The sequence below is a fragment of the Terrapene carolina genome, unplaced genomic scaffold (genome assembly GCF_002925995.2).
Source record: "Terrapene carolina triunguis isolate 2854851 unplaced genomic scaffold, T_m_triunguis-2.0 Scaffold58, whole genome shotgun sequence".
Taxonomy (NCBI): Eukaryota; Metazoa; Chordata; order Testudines; family Emydidae; genus Terrapene; species Terrapene triunguis.
Genome location: NW_020664409.1, coordinates 57,752,673 through 57,772,572, shown reverse-complemented (window position 1 = coordinate 57,772,572; position 19,900 = coordinate 57,752,673). Strand labels below are relative to the sequence as shown.

Sequence of the window (19,900 nt, the reverse complement as noted above, 5' to 3'; positions counted from 1 at the left end):
GATCATTAGCCTTCACATCTTTCTTTTCAAAAACTCTTCTGAGTTGTTATATTTCAAAGAACTAGTTGGAGAGTCATTAACTTCCTGAAGGTTGCACAATGTTCCTGGGGCAGTGAAGGAGCCTTGTTTTGAAATAAATGATCAGATCCTGCTATATTTCAAGTCTTTAAAAACATCATCTCAGCAAAAATCTTGGTAGAACTAGGGACTTTCACCACTGAGACATCGGGTAATGCTATTTTTAAAGATGAGTTATCAAAACAACTGAGATTATTCATTAAATAAACAAATCCCTAACACAAATTTGCAAATGCCAAAAAGTACATTTATATTTTTCTCTCCTAATTCCACACATACCAAAGAAAATAATTACATTGTTAGGCTGAGGGATGCTGAATATTTGTATCTAATGTATCAGAGCAGAGGTCATTTAGTTTGGCGCTTCTTATTAAAATATTTTCACACCGAGCCAAATAAATATAATGGATTTCTAAGCCACCCAAGATAGATGTATAGCATTCTATTATTATATAAAGGTAAGCAGTTTTTATGGTGAGTTTTCTGAAGTGTCATCTCAGCATTTCTTTAATACCAGAAAAGGTAAAATGTCTTCTGAATCTAGATGGTTAAATCTGCTTCTTCTAACCTGATGTACAGAATAGCTTAGTAGTAACTGAGTGTTGTGACTGGGGTTCCAGTGTAGGCCAGCTGTGGTCACTCAATTAGGATGAACTGCAAAGAATGGGGCAGACAATCCCCAAAAAGCTGGTGGATATTCCAATACTTAGATTTACCAAGCCAGCATAAAACAGCTTCTTTATTACCTCACTGGTTACTCAGAAGTCCAAACAACACAGTTCCCTTAAAGTGATCCAGCCTCAGGCCTCCATCCAGGTACCTAAGTCAAATATGATGATTTCTGAAAATCATATTTCATCATATAAAAGAAAAGGTTCTACCAATCCCAAAGGATCGGACACATTACCTCCCAGGTTATTGAATATTCCAGATCAGGGGTAGGCAACCTATGGCACGCATGCCAAAGGCGGCAAGTGAGCTGATTTTCAGTGGCACTCACACTGCTCAGGTCCTGGCCACCGGTCTGGGGAGCTCTGCATTTTAATTTAATTTTAAATGAAGCTTCTTAAACATTCTAAAAACCTTATTTACTTTACATACAACAATAGTTTAGTTATATATTATAGACTTCTAGAAAGAGACCTTCTAAAAACGTTAAAATGTATTACTGGCACACGAAACCTTAAATTAGAGTGAATAAATGAAGACTTGGCACACCACTTCTGAAAGGGTGCTGACCCTTGTTCCAGAACTTATCCAAATACATGCTACAGTCAATTCTTATTAACTAAACTAAAATTTATTAAAAAACAAAAGAGAGAGTATTGTTAAAAGATCAGTATACATACAGACATGAGATCAGTTCATTTAGGTGCAGATTCATAGCAGAGATGGTGAGCTTTGTAGTTGCAAAGAATGTGGTTTTTAATTTATTCTTTTGGTTTGTGAAACTGTAGATAAGTACCCTGTGCACCCTCATATAATATCAAAATTCATACTTAACAGTATACATGAAACTGCTCAGTCTACGCAAAAAAACAAATTAAACACCATATACTAACTCCATAATAACAAAATTACACCCTGCCATCCCTGCACACCTACCTTCCCAAATGCTTAGGAAAAACAGCTAGGCATTGCAGAATGTCCAGAAAGTCCACAAATGCAGACTGTGGCAGACCCAGGAAAAGTGAATTCCAGATCCAAGGGGCCTTCATGAGGAATGAAGCTAGCCTCATAACAGGGTAGGCTAGAGCACTTCTGCTGTTCACTGCTGAGACATAGATTGAGAAAAGGTTTCTTAGGTAACCATTTTAATCTTGGTTTTAATTCTCTGATGGTTTCACTTAAATATCAGGATGCCAAACAGGCTCTCTGTGCTTTTACTGATAGACATATTAGAGGTGACCTGAACAGGAATAGGACTTTGTTACATTAGTTACTTTAAAAAAAACAAAAACTGTGGGTTTTGATCTTTGAGGTTTTGGGGCTCAGAGAATGCATCTCCTCTTCTGCTCCCCATTATGAGGCAGAAGGTGAGTTGAAATTTTGGAGACAACATCAATTCCTAGTTCACAGCCCCACCAACTTTTGATAGAAACTAGGTGTCCCATCACACCCCCCCCCCCTTTCAATAGCATCCACCACTGTGTCCAGGAAAGGGGATAAACCTAAAGATTAGGTTGATATTTCTGCAAATGATCAATAGTGAAATAGTAGTAATAAGGCCAAGAGTTAATGCCCCTTACAGCAGTTGTTTAAGGCTGTTTATTTGTCTGTTTAGGATAATGTCATGTCATTTCACATTTGGAAGCTAGCTGTTGTTTTTGCGAGACTAACTCTTTTTTTATAATTAAAAGCTTAGATTCAGCAAACAAGTTTTGTAACAGGTCTGGAGCCAGTTCCACAGTCACAGAATTATGGAAAACACAGGTGTGATGAACAAAGTTTGTGAGCACAGTTTGTAAGGAGGGGATTATATACATGGGGGGAAAAAAGAGCCTTCATGGAGGAACAGATTCAAGCTGGGCCATTTGCTGGCCCAGGTTTGGACTTCATTCTTGCCAGAGTTTATTTCATGACTTTACCCTCCACTTCCATTTATACTTCCAATTTAGCCTTGGTGGCGGGGGATTGTACTGCAGAGGATAGTGCCAGATGGTAGTTATATGGAGTTAGAAAAAGCTAATATTGGAGGTGAGTAGACCAAAAGAGAGAACCATGGTGATGTAGGAGAAGATACATTTATATTCATTATTTTATGTATTAATTGAACTGTTTGTTTTATGATATCCAAAAATGCCCCCGAGGCTTTTAGAGTGCAAATTATACTTTCAGGGAATGTCAGAAAACTTGAAACACTAGATACTATACTTTCATTTTCTAAGATCAGCAGTTCCCCAAAATTTGAAAGGTTGTGTCAAAGTTTAGCTACGCTTTTCATCTTTGGGGGAAGGGAAGGCTTATATGATGGTGCTAATATTTTACAGAAGCTGCTTTCCACAGTTCGGGGGGCGGGGGTGTGGTGGTTAATCAGACCAAATGTGTGTTGGAAATTCTGAAAAGAATATAGTATTCAGTGTTAAACGTAGTGTTATCACTGTTCTTGGATGAATAAGCGAGCTTACAGCTTTCAATCTTCTGTTCGCTTAGTCCTGTGTCATAAGTTTAAGTGATTTTTATATCACCAGTGTGGTAAAAGTGAAACAAAGTCTGTTTCGTTCTCACAGGAACTGGATTCTGATATCAGTTTGAGCTGGGATTGGGTGATCAGGCTGTCCCCTTGATGCTGAAGGGAAACCATGATTTACTAAGGAGAGGTTATGTGTGAGGAGGCAGCTTTAAGCTTTGCTCTTAGACTACTCACAGTGAATAAAAGTGCTGAGAAAAAGTGCATCTGTGCTTTTTTTAATGTGTACTGTAGGAGATTGCAGCAACCTGATGATCTGTAGTACATTAATGTTGAAAAGATAAACACATTTGGAGAGCACAGGAAGGGCCTTGTGTTTTGATGTTAGCAGAATACTTCCTAATGAATAAGAATGTGCTGCTGGTTTCACAGAGCCATATGGCAGCTTTTCTAATTTTAGTTCAGTGCAGATGCATAATTCTTCCCTGTTTTACCTCCTAAAACCTTTCTGAGATATTACATAGCTTTTCCTATAGTACTTGATCTATAGTTTAAGTGGAAAATGAGTACACTAATCTAATGGGTTCTTTACAGCATATCTTTGCACGGAGTAAAGTGTGACAGCAACCTCGATTTATAATCACTTCCCTAAATAACAGGTAGGCGTGTTCATGGAGGAGGGGCAAAAACTTTCTGCTGAGTGTTACAGTTTGTTATTGAGATTGTTGTCAAAGAAATGGTAACTGTCTTTTGAAAAATTGATAGATTTTGGAGGGAATAACTTTCCTCATGCTGAAGTACTAGGAACTGGTTAACAAATATGTTTAAGTATATCAAGTACCATTTTAGTTATAGGTTCTAATTCTGTGAATTATACAACTACAAGGAAAACTGCTATCCCCATTGTTAACCAGGCATTGGAATAATTTAAAAATTCTTCATTGCTTTGCTTTACCGTGCCATGTATTGTATTTGCTAATCTGCGATTGGAACACACTGAATTAATAAAAATGTTTTTTCTTTCTTACTCTAAAGTCTGTAAATATGAAGCTGCTCTTTTTTATAGTCCTATTTATACTCATAACATATTGTCTCTTGCCATAGTACACACAATTAGTATTTAGTAGTGATTATAAACCTATATCATTATGAAATCTGAAATTTAAAGAGTCAAGTAGAAGTCTAGTCAATTTTTTTTAAGTAATTAGATCTAGTGCCTGAAACTACTTTTATCTCTGTCCTCTGCCAATTTATATAATCGTAATCTGTAATCACACTTTCCTATGTTTTACTTCTTTAGTCTCTCCCCTATTGCTTTATGAAAGACTAGCTGACAACATGTGAAACAGACTACCCACAAATGGCTGTCTAATACATAAACAAATGTGAAAAAATGGAGAGAAATTAGGTGTTTTAAAAGCATTTGTGCTGTAGAATTTAATTTTAATTGTAGATTCAGAAATGCTGTATAGCATTTAAGTCACCTTCCAGTAATCAGTGCTATTGATGCTGATGCTGCTACAGTTGGTTAAATTATAAGGATGTCTCCTGAATCGTGGCTGTTTTCCTGTAGAGAAATGAATGTTCTGGTGTTGCTGACAAGAAAAGTCTCTGCTTGCATTTTTGGTCTGTTATTTCAATAAATAAGGATACATGACTTTGGATGGACATGACATTCCAATAGCAACTCTAGAAAATTATGAAGAGAATGAAATGTATGTTCCAGCTGAGAAATTCTCTTTTAAAGAAGTGTTGCATAAAAGAACTGCTTTCTTTGGCTACAGGATTTTTGGTTTGTTTGTTTGTTTTTTGCTTGAGGCTCGCTTTGTGATGTGCTGCTGTTCATATCAGGAAATAGTCTGAAATTTCACTTTCAAATGTACGCGTGATGGTGCCTGTGATGTAGAGCAACATAATCAGGATGTTCTGCAAATCTATTGTCTCTTCCCCCCCTTATTTTCAAAACACTTGTACTGCTTATCTGTCTAATGCTTCCTTACTCACTTCTCCCTTTTTTGCTCCTTCGGTTCCAGTAGAAAATACGCATAATAGTGACTGCAATGAGAAAAAAATAAATACTTCTTTTTTTTGTAGTTTGACTTACCTTAACATAGTCCCTGAAGAGACTCAGGTTTTGTTCTTTGTTTTGAAAATGAAAGTCTCATTAATTTGTATTGGATTTCTGGGTTGCAAGGCAGAGGAAGGGTCAAGGAAGGATGTTCCTCAAAGCAGTTTCATTGAGGGAGAGGGAGTAAAGCATAGAAACAGACAAAAGAGAACCCTCGGATTGCGCATCCAATTGTGGTACTGCAACTGCAGGGATCTATTGTTTAAAAGAGAGAGAGAGATCCAAATCCTTTCATGTTTTATTTATCTTTCAGGGATCTAAAGGGACCAAAAAAAAGTATGGAAGAAAACATTTTGCAGGTGGAGGTAGGGGATAGAGGTAGGGAAATTTAAAAAATATGTCAAGAGACTTTAAATGATTGCTCTTGACTTCTTTTCATTTGATTTCAGAGTTCTTACTACATTAATGTGCTTTAATAAAGGTTTGATTGTATCTGAATCTGGGATAAGCTTCAAATAAAACTTGAAACACTCCCAGTGCTGAGCATACTGAAAAAATATTTGTTTGTTTGTTTTTACTTGTGGATATAAAAAAATAAATATCATTGGTGACCACTGGAAAAAGGCCTAGTGTCAAATATGAATCAGTGTGTTTTGGTATCTTAATACTTAAACAGCTGTAAACCTGTCCGCAATTTAAAATGGAAACTACACACATACCTAAAATGCTACATAATTGCATATGTATGTGTTTACTTAGCATAAAAGTATGTCTCAAAGGAGTTTTATTTTTATTTTTTAGTCTCTAGGCTAAACTTTTCATTGAGCAGGGTTGATAATTATTTCATGTGTAGTTTCTGAATTACATAAATTCTTTTCCAGTTTAATTTAGTAAATATGGGCTCAGTCTTGTTATCCCTGTTCATATGAATAGGTCCAGATTCTGGTTTGCACTCTGATACCATTGCAGCACTTAGGATGGGTTCTGAACCTAAACAGCCAGCAGAGAATTCTCTTTATGGAGATAAATTCTCCACTGGTGTGAATACGGTTGCCAACTTTCTGATTTCAGAAAACCGAACACCCTTGCCCCATCTCCGAGGCCCTGCCCCTGCTCACTCCATCCCCCCTTCCTCCGTCACACGCTCTCCCCCACCCTCATTGACTTGCTCATTTTCACCAGGCTGGGGCAGGGGGTTGGAGTGCGGGAGGGAGTGAGGGCTCCGGCTGGGGGTGCGGGCTCTGAGGTGGGGCTGGGAATGAGGGGTTTGGGGTGGAGGAGGGGGCTCAGGGCTGGGGTGAGCGTTGGGGTGTGGGTGCAGTGAGGGCTCTGCTGGGGGTGCAGGCTCTGGGGTGGGGCAGAGAGATGAGGGGTTTGGGGTGCAGGAGGGGGCTCTGGGCGGGGGCCGAGGGGTTCAGAGTGGGGGAGGGGATGCGGGCTATGGGAGGGGGCTCAGGGCTGGAGCAGGGGGTTGGGGTGCAGGAAGGAGTGCGGAGTATAGACTCTGTGAGGGAGTTTTGGGTGTGGGAGGGGGCTCAGGGCAGGGGATTTGGGTATGGGAGGGGGTGCAGGCCTAGGGGTTGCAGGGATATGCCGGCACCAGACACGATAGCAGCATGTGCAAAATAATTGTCTTGCCCTCTCCCTTGTGCCAAACAGAGCTTGACTGCAGTAAAGAATCTAGTCGGTCTGCTTCAGTCATATAAGTAGTCCCACTGATTTCAAGACTATTCACAAGAGAGAGGCTTTGCAGTATTGGGCCCTATATTGCAGTTTTGCCTACGGGGCATTCAAAAATCATTAGGTGGGGCTCCCAAATATATTATAGATATAAATATGGAAAAGCTTTGAGTCCCACATAATCACATGACTCCAGGAGCTGGGGCTTTAAGTAAAACACCAACTATCGGAATACTCATGATAAAATAATGAGTTGGTAACGCTGTAATTAGCAGGGCTGCTTGTGTTTTCTATCCTTTCTTACAACAAAATTCTGTTCTCAATTGACACTGTGTGCTTTATCTGAAAATAAATTATTCATTTCAAGTATTTATCTCACCTCTCTGTTAAAAACACAATCTGCTGACATCCTTCAGTGATTGCTGATCTCCAGGTCCACTTGCTTTCTCTGTATTTTCTGATGAATTCCCCAAAATAGGCTATCGTTCAATCAAAAGTGTATTTTTTTGTAGAATTTTGTAGTAATTCTACTACAAAACCTGAAGATCTTTAGTTCATTTCATGAGCATAAGTCATGCTGACCCTTAGCTGAAATAACTTATATGCGTGAAGCTGCTTAGATGTGTTAGCCAGTAGAGAGCTGTCTAGTATGTGATTTTTTTACACACCTTTCAGTTAAATCACAGATCCAATTATAAAATCGTGCAGTTGAGCACCCCTTTTGAATTTGTAATGCTCCTTGGAATGCTTGAATCCTTAAACTAAAGAGTGTATTTCATATGTCTACAGTGCACAGTGCAGGGTATGTTGTTTTTATTCAGTGACTGATACAGTATGCATAATCTTAATGTGTATCCATGTATAATTTTCAAAATTAATTACTGTAATAGACATTAAAAACATCCTTCACTTTCTTTTGACTCAGAATCTCATTTGGGAGCATAAGGGATAGAAGGTGTTTATATAAATGAGATACAACATACTGGTCAAGCCAAGAGCATTAAGAGCAATGTGAATTCTGTAGTGTAATAGTCTGAAGACTCTTTAGCAACTGATCAGTAGTATGTGAGAAATAAACAGTGAAAATTACTAACCTGTCCTTAAAAATAACAAGGAGTCCGGTGGCACCGGACTCCTTGTTGTTTTTGTGGATACAGACTAACACGGCTACCTCCTGATACTTAACCTGTCCTTGTATATGCAGTAAAGAAACAACTAGGAAGCACCAATGCATTGAACAGATCTGCGCCAGATATTTTCTATGATCTGCAACATTCATCTAGCCATAATTGTTCACAAAAGAAATTAACATAATAATGTTTTAATTAGCTTAGTACCTCTCTCCTGCCTATCCCCAAGCTGTTGCACATCTGATATGATTTTTTAGGGTCCCTATGTCAAGAAAATTTGGAGCTAGAGCCATTTTTATATGTTGTCTAAAAGCTGGAATCCCATCTTTCAAATGGCATAGAGAATTAATCTTGAGCTCTAGGGCGTCAAGAGAATGTTGATGGCTACTGTGGAATTAAAGTGGACAGCAAGATGGTATTCTGAAAAATTTAACTCTGTGATTAAAGGTCTTCTGCAATACAAAAAACAGGGACTGCTTATGATATCAGCTACAACCTGGGACTCAGCCTCCCAGACTTTCCTAGGAACTGGACCCAGCTTTCAGGATCAGTAAACTTTTTTCTGTCAAAATATTTCCAGCATTAACATAATATGGTACAAACTCTGCTGTCCTGTAGCATATGGAGAACAGCTAGATTTCCCCCACACACACACTTTATATTTTTTTCAGCAAAGGGACAGATACCAGCCCACCTTTCTTCCTTGCCCTTCCCAAAAAGGCCTTGTGCCATCTTCAGTCCACGCATGGGAATCTCTTATTAGTTTGTGTCAGTTGCCGTTACAGAATGAGGACATTATATTGTCCTAATTATAATACTTCTTTAAGATACCATTTAAATTATTTTTATTAATCATAACAATCATACACACAATTACATTTCAGAAGTTGTTTGCAATGCTATCATATTGTGCATGAACATATTGTAAAAACAATATGGGATTTTCAAAAGCACTCAGTATTGGCCCAACACATCTCCCACAGAAGGCAATGGGAGCTTGGATGCATTTGAAAATCCCATGCTTATAATTTACTGTAGATAATCTTTGTAGTCACAAGAACAAATTTTACATCAAGTGTGCTGTATCATCACAAAAACTGTGTAAATGTTTTTTGTTTTTGTTTTTTTCAAATTTAGTAAAAGGCGTAGGGACTTGCATGTGTGTCTCTTGCCAAATCCTCTACCCTTCCATTGTTGTGCCATGTGACCATTGTCCGATTCTCTCTTATCTTCTACTCCCAGGCTGTATTTCAGTAATAGATGAAGTGATTCCTGTAGGCCTGTAGCTTTTAGACATGTAAGGATCCAGCAGAATGAAAAGTACTGTATAAATTTAAGATGAAGCAGTACATATTCACGGACCCTTATGTCACTGTGTGTATAGACCCCACATAGATGAGGAAGGTGCCAGAGAGGCCCTGGTGGTGGGGCTAGCCCTGGTGGTGGGGCTAGCCCCACCCCTCCAGCCCTGTCAATCATGTATGATAGGAGGAGGCCTTTAAAAGGAAGGAAACTACTGTCAGCAGTGAGGAAGGATCAGGATTATTCCAAGTAGAGGACTGCAGGAGTGACTCCTGAAGCCATGGAGGGAACCCCTAGCCTGGAAACCTTCATCCTGACCCTGAAGAGGGTACAGTGGACTCCTACAGTAAGGGTACGTCTATACTTACCCGCTGGTTCGGCGGCAAGCAATCGATCTTCTGGGATCGATTTATCGCGTCTTGTCTAGACGTGATAAATCGATCCCGGAAGTGCTCGCCGTCGACGCCGGTAATCCTGCTCCGCGAGAGGAGTAGGCGGAGTCGACGGGAGAGCCTGCCTGCCGCATGTGGACCCGCGGTAAGTACCTTTAAGTTCGAACTAAGATACTTCGACTTCAGCTACGTTATTCACGTAGCTGAAGTTGCGTATCTTAGTTCGAACTGGGGGCTTAGTGTGGACCAGCCCTAAGACAGGCTGAGCCTCACTCAGAGACCCAGCCTTGAAACCCACTATGTTAGTGCTGGATTGCTGGGAGCACTGCAGACACGCCACACCCCGTCCCCTTTTTCTGGAGCTACAGGGAGGGAGTATCCCCAAATGTGTTGGTGTTTGTGACTTTCATTTTGATCCCCCATCTGGAGAGACTTAAGAATTCCCATAAAGTCCAGAGCCCCCCTTGCAAATAATAAGGAAGTGGAGACTGTGTTAGAACCACCCAGTGTAGATAACTGGGTATGTTCAGTCAGATTCACCCACCCTTGGAGGGGGGAGCCACCGAGGATTCTGTTACACCTTATCTCTAATAGATGTACACTGATCTTGGGGAAATCCAGGATTTTGGTGACCAGTCTCTCTGTTTTGAGGGGACACAGGAACTGTACATTCAGATTTTCTCATATGTAGCAATAGACTAAATATTACGAAGTTTTCATTGAATAGTAAATCCAATCATTTTTAGGAGTCTGTTGTCACTCTGGGTTACTTTTTAGATCTTCTGTTATATTGGGCTGTCACTAAAAATGTATTTTGAATTGAGGATTATTAAGATAATGCAATGATCAGATGTTGCATTAATTTTAGGTAATATTTTTTCTGCTAATGTTCCCATTTAAACTCCAAGATAAAAATAAAAAAGAGATACAGAATAATTAATATGGATTGACATGATTGTGAGTGCAGATTTGCTAAATTAATTTGATTTATAAGATATTTTGAGGCCAAAATTCTGGTTTGAATGTTTAATCAGTACTGCAGCATGGAGCACAAACAAGGGTGCAAAGTGTTCAGATGCGTATAATTGAAACATTAGCATAGGTGGTGGTATGCTCCCAGAAAGTTGTTATTGTTTGCTTCTGTTTATCATTTAATTTTCATGCAGTGCTCTTGAAATTATATGTATTTTATGTGCATATTGGTAAATATGCATAAATGACAGTGGGGGGGAAAACTATAGTGTGAATAATATAATGTGAATTTAAAATGATAAACAATAATAATTGTGTGGTGTGGAAATGGGAGTGCAAAGACTCTTTCACTTATGCGTGAACGCCGGATCAGTCTAATGTTGTTAGCTTCCATTTTCTTTTTAAATGTAGTGCAGGGACAACGAGACAGGTGCTTTGCAAGGTCTTCCAGTCTGCTCTCCACCTCTTTGTAAGCAAAGAGTGCCTGTCATGCCAGACTGTGTGTGTGTTTGCTCTGTACTTTAGTCAAATATCTACTAGGGACCATGATGAAACCACTACTGTATATCTATTTCATTGCTATCCTACAGAAGGATTTGAGCCTACAATTCCAGAGTTGAAAAGTTAACCCACTAGCCCTGCTTCCCCATATCACAATGGAGGTTTCTTTAATCTCAGTCATAGTGGTTTGCTTGGTATCTGTCACAAACTACTGTGGACTTGAAAAATGATAATACCTTTTTAAGAGCTCTGTTCTGTCATTTAATGCGTAGTTCTCTTTAATGCAGAAAAAGCAGCGGCGGCCAATGAAGATGAAGTACAAAAAGCGGATGTATCATCTACAGGTCAGAGTGTCATTGACAAGGATGCACTTGGACCAATGATGCTTGAGGTGAAGTTCCCAAAGTTTTCTTTACATTGGAGTTAATTCTGCTACATATAATATCAAGATGAATGTCATGGAGTGAAAAAATCAAATTGTAACTCACTCTTAAAGGCATGATCAAATGTTATCACTTCAATAAAACAGCAATCCTTGCTACTTAGGATGCCATTCCATATCACAAATACAGAGCATGCTGCTGATCCTATTGAATTTAATTCAGTGACAAAACATTGATTCCCAGGGGAGCAGGATTAGAACAATAGCATCATATTATATATTTAACCACTGTAGTTGTGGATATTTCTTGAGTTCCAATATTTTTATGAAATGTCCTAATTCTGTGTGCCTTTCCGGAATATGGAGATTTAGTAAACCCATTTGTATGCTCGCATTGACTTACAACAAGTATACATTTGGTGGGGAGGGAGTATTTCTCTAAAATTATGCATCATTGCTACACATTGTTTTAATTACTTTTGCCATTTCTGCATAGGTAACATGATTGTTTTCCCTCCTGATTACAAAAACACACATCCATGAGAATTCTTCAGGATAAATCTTTTGATTAGCTTAGCAAAGAATTCTGCATGACTTTAACTGTGTGACTTCCATTGATATCAGAAGAGGCTGAATGGTTGAAACCTTAACTCTTAAATGCACCCTTGATATCATTGTTATCTATAGTGCATACATGTCATCTAGGACGCTAACATATTAAACTACTGTCATTTACTCTCTGTCACTGATATTTTATCTGTTTAAGATCTGTTACAAACACTTAATACACATTCTGACAGTGATCTTTATCTGTAAGGAGGAATAAATGTTGGTTTAGACAAATCTAAAAAGCCCTGAGTCTAGCTAGAGGAACCAAGGTTGACAGATATATAAATTACCCCATTATTCCCAAAATGTAGCATTGGCCAAGCTATAAACCCTAATAAATATACCAATGATAAATATTTGAATTACTTTCCATGACTCATTAGATAAAAACACAGAAATTTGACACTGTTTCCTGAGCTGTATATGGAATTAGGGCACTGAAAAATTCTCAACTACTAGGCAGAGCACTAGATAGGTTAGACAGATTAGACAGACTGAAGAAGTTGTCCCCTGAATAACTAGTGCATTACACTCAATAGATGAAAACTTTAATTAATATTTATTACACTTGCTCACTGAACTGAATGTTGCTGTTTTTGCTAACAAGCAAAGTTAAACCTCAGAGCTCATACATGGCAGTGTAGTAATTCCAGTCTTCATGTAGATGTTAATTGATCATAAAGATCTGATTTAATCACACACACACAATTAATTTAAGGCTAAAATATTATCCCTATCTCACCCTATTGTGCTTAACTATTGCAGTACACAGGGTATTTAAAATCACAGGTGATACCCTCGTGTTACTTTATTAGGATTTAATTTATTTTTCTCCTCTACCGTGAAACCATTCTGCATTGACCATAAAAAATTAAGAAATGATATTAATAAACTCAAGCCTTTGCGCAACAGATTCTTAAAAGGTCGCAAAGTTATTATGCATTCTCTGTGAAAAGACCACAGATGTATTCTGTGTATCTTTATCTTTGTAAGGAAATGCAATTAAGTATTTTCATCTCTTTAAAAGTCTCATAGGCTTGATGAGTCCACTTTTTTCTCTTTATGAAGTAAGGAAAATAATGGCAAAGGCAACTGACTGCATACTAGTTATCTGATTTAGAAATGTAATTCTCTTTTCTATTAAACAATTTAATTGGGGGAGGGGGTGTCCTCATACTTGCAAGTGTTTCCTGTTGAAGAAAGTAAATAGAATTCATCATCATTTGCTAGTTCTGATGGGATTTTCACAGATTTCCTGTTTAAGGCAGGGGAGTGTATGTGCAAAAGAGAGTGAGACAATAATCCACAGCAACCCAAAGAACAAAACTTTGTTTTCTTTTCTAGTACGTCCTCTAAAAGAATTTCTGTTCTCTTATTCTCTCTGCCAACCTCTTTGCCCCTTATATGATCCCCTGTCAGAGCAAGAGTCCTGAAGGGAAGGGTGCAAGATTACATTATTGTTCCAACTGTCTGCCATGGTGCAGTATATCTGGGGAAGAGAGAAGAAATCAGCATTACAAAGTAGAAACCTCGATAAGTTTTAAATAATTTGATGCCATAAGCTGGTTTGATAGCCTAGCAGTTACCCTAAAAGTAAACTGATTTTGCCTTTTGCTTCTGAACATTAGGAGATGAGAACGCTCTAGATAGGCCATAATCACTACACAGACTCATGCTACTACTTACCGATCCCTCTAGACAGCTCAAGAAATAGCAGTGAAGAAGTTGCATGGAGTACTCCCCCACCAAGGAGGTTGCTATAATAGGAGGCTTTAGGTTGTGGACCATATAAGTTGAGGGGAATCACTGAGATGCTGAAAACTCTGTTAGACAACTACCTGCAATTTGTGACTTTGAAAGTCTTCCGAGAGGGACTGAGGGACCCGCTGCCAAATTGACGCCGAAGAATGAATGAAGCGGAGGCAGCAATTCAGCGACAGGTCCTTCCCTCCAAGAGGGACTGCGGGACCTGCCGCCGAAGAGCCTGGAGTTGGCCCTTGCCTTGGGCGCAAAAATTCCTTGTTACGGCTCTGCCATCGTGCATAGATACAAATACAAAAAGACATTGATCTGCACCAGTGATGTCAATAGGAGATTTGCTATTAGAATTGGGGCCTAAATAAATTAAAACATTTTAAAAGGTATAGTTTACAAATAAATAAGTATGCAACTGTTAAGAAACTATATAGAAAGGAGGCAAGTCTTCACAAATAGGCAAGGGTTAAAATAATTAGAAACAGAAAGAAGGTAGTGGACACAATGCAAAGAACAAACAGACAAAACATAAGGATTAAAAATTCTGACAGTTGACAGAACAAACAAGCACCTAAAATATCTAAATTCAAAAGCAGTTGGAGATGATAAATGTGTGTGTGTGTGTGTGTGTATACACCTACAATCTTACTTTTATTATATATAATTTAAAAATGGAACAAACAAGACATTTGCCAGTCATTATCTTGAATGCTCTGCTTGTATGTTGTGCCTTCTTTTACCCATCTTCTTCTGGGTTTTTTTTTCTTTCTGTTTTTATATTGTATGCTCTTTGGGGCCTGGACTGTGTCTTTGTATACAGTATATCTGTGCAACATCAAGCATATTGAAGACACTACTGTAATATAAATAATAAAACAAGCGATTTCCTTTTGATATGCTATGGGTCCATGGCCAGATTTTTTTTATATATATTTTTAAAATCTGGATCTGCTAACAGCTCAGTGCTGTGTAGTATTTGTAATACACATCTACAGCCTAGTTATGCTGCGAATGCATATTAAGGATATTGCAGGTTGTGTATTATAAAAGATTTAGCCATTTATATCACATGCCAATTTACAGTGCTGTAACAACTCCTCCTTGTGCTGTACTCAGTCTTATCAATAGTGTGGATCCACTCACTTTTATTTCTAAAAAATCATGGATAACCCTGTTGTCCTATCAGTGGTTTGTTCCTCTGACTATAGGTACAAAATTACCTTCTTGCATTTCCAAATCAAAATGGAAGTTAAACACTTTTTTTCAGAGCAGCCTTCTGAAGAGTCAATATATCAGGCAAAGGGGCAGAAGGTTCGTGTGGGCTGAGCTGGTAATTGAATGCTTGAATCCAATGGATTTGATAGTTTGAATTTAAATCTCTGTCCCCGGTCTGTTTACATGTCATAAAATTAAACAGCGAGGAAGGTTCTGAGTTATTCCTAGGCATTTATGCACAGTCATGCTTGCATCATAAGAACAGTCATTGCTAAGCAACAAACTAATGCTTTTATCTTTGCATGAGAACGTCTTACTGAGCCTGAACTTTTGTTTTCTCCTGGTTAGGGGAGAAACAAAAATATAATATTCAGCATATGTTTTAAAAGGAAGTCAGCAAATAGTTTTCAAAAAGTCCAGTAACTTGGCTGTCACAGTAGACTTTCAAAATACAATTTTTTCTTTCTGCTTTTAAGTACTGGTTTCACAATACTGTTGATATGAAATCTACATCTTACAATCCTTTTCAGTTTGTTACTATTATATCTTGAGTAGAATTTGATCCACTACATGGAATTTTGTATTTTTCTCATCATTTCAGTACAAGCTAGCTGGTGGAGAGGGGAGGAGGAGAAGAGACATCTGTCCTCTAAAAGAGGTTATTGTTTCCTGTATATCTTTTGTTAATCAGATTATGGCTTTTCTCTTCATGTTTTTCTTCTAGGCCCTAGATGGGTTCTTCTTTGTAGTGAACCTGGAAGGTAACATTGTGTTTGTTTCTGAGAATGTGACACAATACCTAAGGTACAACCAAGAAGAGCTGATGAACACAAGTGTATATAGCATCCTGCATGTAGGGGACCACAATGAATTTGTCAGAAACCTGCTGCCAAAATCTTTAGGTATATTCATTTCCAACAAAAATTTGCAGTTGCTCATTTATATTTGTCAATGTTTTCATTGCTTCACTTAATAGCACTCAGTTACTTAAGTTAAAGTCCATGTCAGATGTACTGTGTTTATTGTCAGTATGGCCATAGGCTATGTAACAAATGATTGTTTCTCAAAACCAGCCTCCTTTTGTCTCAGCTTTTGTTCAAAGCTGCTCAGAGTAACTGGCAGATGTATGACTGACATTGCTGCAAGTTCTTTAGAGTGAATCCTTACAAGCACAGATAACATTATCTGTGTGAGTTCTCCCCCACCTCCCACATGTAAACTGGTTATTCTAAGAAATGATTCATAACTACAAGGAAGAGAGGACATTTTACAATAGAAGGACAGAAACTGTCTTGTGATTAGATGTTTTATTTCATTCTTATTTTTATTATCCCAAATGTTTATCCCATTTCTTTTTAAGAACGATTTGTATTAGTTGCAGCTATTGCTATGTTCGTTTATACTTTATTTCTACTTATTTCTTATATTTTAGCTTTTTAGTACTACCTTATTTTCATGTACCCTTTGTTCACAATAGTTTGAACAGAATTATGGCATTTCTGTTCATTGTAACATTGTTACGTCAGTGAGGTCGTCATAACCTCTTTTTAAAGATTAATATTAAAGAATAGAAAATTATGAAGCATTTTTGAATGGCTAAGAAATGTAAGTCACTGCATTGTTCTTATCAGCCTTTCCTGTACCTTTTCCATTTATTTATTATTTTTTACAAATAGCTGAGCAGGACTGTGCATGGTATTCTAAATATGGCCTCTTTAGTACCTTATGCAGTGTTAGAATAATTTGTTCTGACTTTTGTTCAGTACCTATATTTATGCATCCTAGGATTTTGTTTCCTTTTTTACTTCTCTTAAGCACTCTGGAAAAGGTTTTAGTTTTATCCACCATTGGACCCAGGTCATCCTCCTACGGTGTTCTACATCGTAGCTGAGGATACTCATTTTAATTTGTCTCTCGCCTCCTTGCCTCACGTTTATGTACACTGCATGTTAATTCTTTATCTGCCAATGTTCCTACTCTGTCCAATACATTTTGAATGATATTGCCTTTCTCTTTTGTATTAACCAACGCACTCCCAGATTTGTGTTGGCAAACACATTACTGCACACACTTTCTTCTAGGCTGTTGGAAGATAGAGTTAACATAATCTGTCCAGTACTGATGGCTGTGTCAGACAGTTGATCAGGGTGCTTCATCTCTTTTTTGGGTGCAGGTATTTAGAACTTTGTATTGCCTTTCTGTTCTCTTTTTAAGCTGCTTAACTAAGGAAAGACTAGGTGGCAGAACAAACTAGGGACTGTGATCCATTTAAGTGACAAGGATGAAATCACTTTGCACCAGCTGGATAGGACTCTAATATCAAAATTGTATTGTTTATTAAATGAGTGTTTCCCCCAGTTTACAAAGCACCATAAGTAATTCTCTTTTTACATCTGCACTCCGGATGATTGGTAGGAATGACTACTTCTGAGACTAATCTTATTATATGAACTTTGCTTTGCTCAGTGAATGGGGGACCTTGGTCTGGTGAAGCCCCTAGGCGCAACAGCCATACTTTTAATTGTCGGATGCTGGTAAAACCTTTAACTGATGCTGAAGAAGGCCCTGATAACCAGGAAGCACATCAGAAATATGAAACTATGCAGTGCTTTGCAGTTTCTCAACCAAAGTCCATCAAGGAAGATGGTGAAGGTAAATGGTGTATATTTTTATTTTGCTTATTTTAATGATGTCTTGACCTTCTCCTTCCAGGCCTACCCCAAAAAATCATAGATCAGTAGTGATCTGCAGTGAAATCAAGATAAAGTGGTTTCTCCATAGCAGGGAACAAAAGATATGCAAGCTTTCCCTTTTCCTTTAAACTGTGTAACTTTCCTCTTAATTTGCATTACATAGGCTGGCATGCCCACAATTTGTTCAGACACACCAATATAAATTGGGTGTAACTTCATGTGTTTCATGCACTGGACTTACACCAGTGTAATTATAAGAGGAATTTGGCCCATTGACAGCAAAATTTTGTTAGGCAATTTTTGAGTTATCAGAATGTGAAGACTATTATGGTTCAACATTTCCTTCAGTATTTACTCCATCAGTTAAATTTTCTCAGATGCATTTTGAACACTCAGAGTGTCTAATTGTGAAATTTCCTCCTCAAGAAGCACAAGTACTTTAGACATGTTCGAAGGAATGTGGTTTAGAAATTGCAAAGTTATGTAAATGTTCAAGAATTGTATTCTCTATACATGCAATATGTTATTTTCTGTTAAATATTTTCTAACCTGTCCAGCTACAGCTAAACATACACATGCAAATAAATGCAAAAGTTTATTGAATGTGCTATCAGTTATGAGCCATAGGCTTTTCTCAAGAATAAGAAAATTTAAGAGCGGAATCTAACTGAATGCAATGTTATGGCTGATGTAGGGTAATATCCACAAAGGAATCCTCACAGAGATTTTCTTGCAGAAAACCCTTCCAGTCTGTGACTTTCAGTGAAGGCGAGGACAACATAGACCATATCAATGCTTTCCATCCCTTGCTTTCATGAGTACTAAACCTATTAGGTTTAATCCAAAAATGTAACGAAAGATATATTTCTTTTGTGTTCTTTTAAAAAAAAAAATCTTTCCCTTCATTGATTTCCCTGCTTCAAAAAATACTAACGTAATATTGTTTCATTTAAGATTTGCAGTCTTGCTTGATTTGTGTGGCAAGAAGAATTCCAATGAAGGAAAGGCCAATTCCTCCCTCATCAGAGAGCTTTTCTACTCGCCAAGATCTGCAAGGTATTGTGAAAACAGAATTTTGGGAGGTTGGGGTTTTTTGGTTGGAGTTTTTTAAGAGAATCACTAACAACTATTTTATTTAACCCAGGCAAGATAACTTCACTAGACACTAGCACTATGCGAGCAGCCATGAAACCTGGCTGGGAGGATTTGGTGAGAAGATGCATTCAAAGATTCCATGCACAGCATGAGGGAGAGATATCTTTTGCCAAGAGGCATCATCAGGAAGGTTAGGTTAATATTTCAGTGTTTTCTGTATTTAAATTGTGTGTTTGTTGCTTTGGGCATTGGTCATGCTCTCTTTACATTACATCCACATGGGACGATTAAGGGATGTTGAAAGCCTCCCTCTAAACCAATATCTCCAATGAACAGTAAAGAAAACTTATCTCTGGGGAGATCTTGCACCACTTTTCTGTCTCAATCTTACCATTCTTGTTACTACTCTGACAAATTAAAGGGGTGCTTTGTGATATGCTTGTAACTCATCAGCCATCTGTGCTTAAATGTTCAAATCATTGCAGCTGTCTTAGAGAGAGAAATCGGGACAGGGGTTACTGAAAACTTTCATTACACATTATTTCACCATACTATCAGCGTACACATTACAGTGCACTGAGACAATTCAAGGCTCTAATTCTACTTCTCTACAAAAAATGGATATTCACTATCAAAATTCACTACAAGAAAACTTCGCTGTGACCTGTTGAAGCTGCAGCACTGATAGCTAGTGTAAGCTGTAGCATGTTGTACTACATTGAAGGCAGACCACCAGCTGGGAGGTGTTCTAGAACACTGCCCTAGCAGTCAAGAACATAGATAAAAAGGGAGGGAGAGTGCAGGATAGTGTAGGGTAGTGGAAGGTCTCCCATGATGTTTCTTAGGGTGAGGTAATTTTATTTTTTTATTCAGACATCATTTACACTAGCTCTAACCA

At 38.1% G+C, this 19,900-nt stretch overlaps 1 protein-coding gene across 2 annotated transcripts in view; it reads left to right on the top strand.

Annotated features, from left to right (window-relative positions):
* NCOA2 (nuclear receptor coactivator 2) overlaps nt 1-19,900 on the top strand; it is a 275,696-nt gene that overhangs the window by 195,812 nt on the left and 59,984 nt on the right. For both annotated transcript variants that reach the window (XM_026662482.1, XM_026662487.1), the window contains 5 exons: nt 11,541-11,644; nt 15,939-16,116; nt 17,681-17,866; nt 18,862-18,963; nt 19,052-19,192. In XM_026662482.1, coding sequence (XP_026518267.1) covers nt 11,541-11,644; nt 15,939-16,116; nt 17,681-17,866; nt 18,862-18,963; nt 19,052-19,192 — 711 coding nt within the window. The remainder of the gene's footprint in view (nt 1-11,540; nt 11,645-15,938; nt 16,117-17,680; nt 17,867-18,861; nt 18,964-19,051; nt 19,193-19,900) is intronic.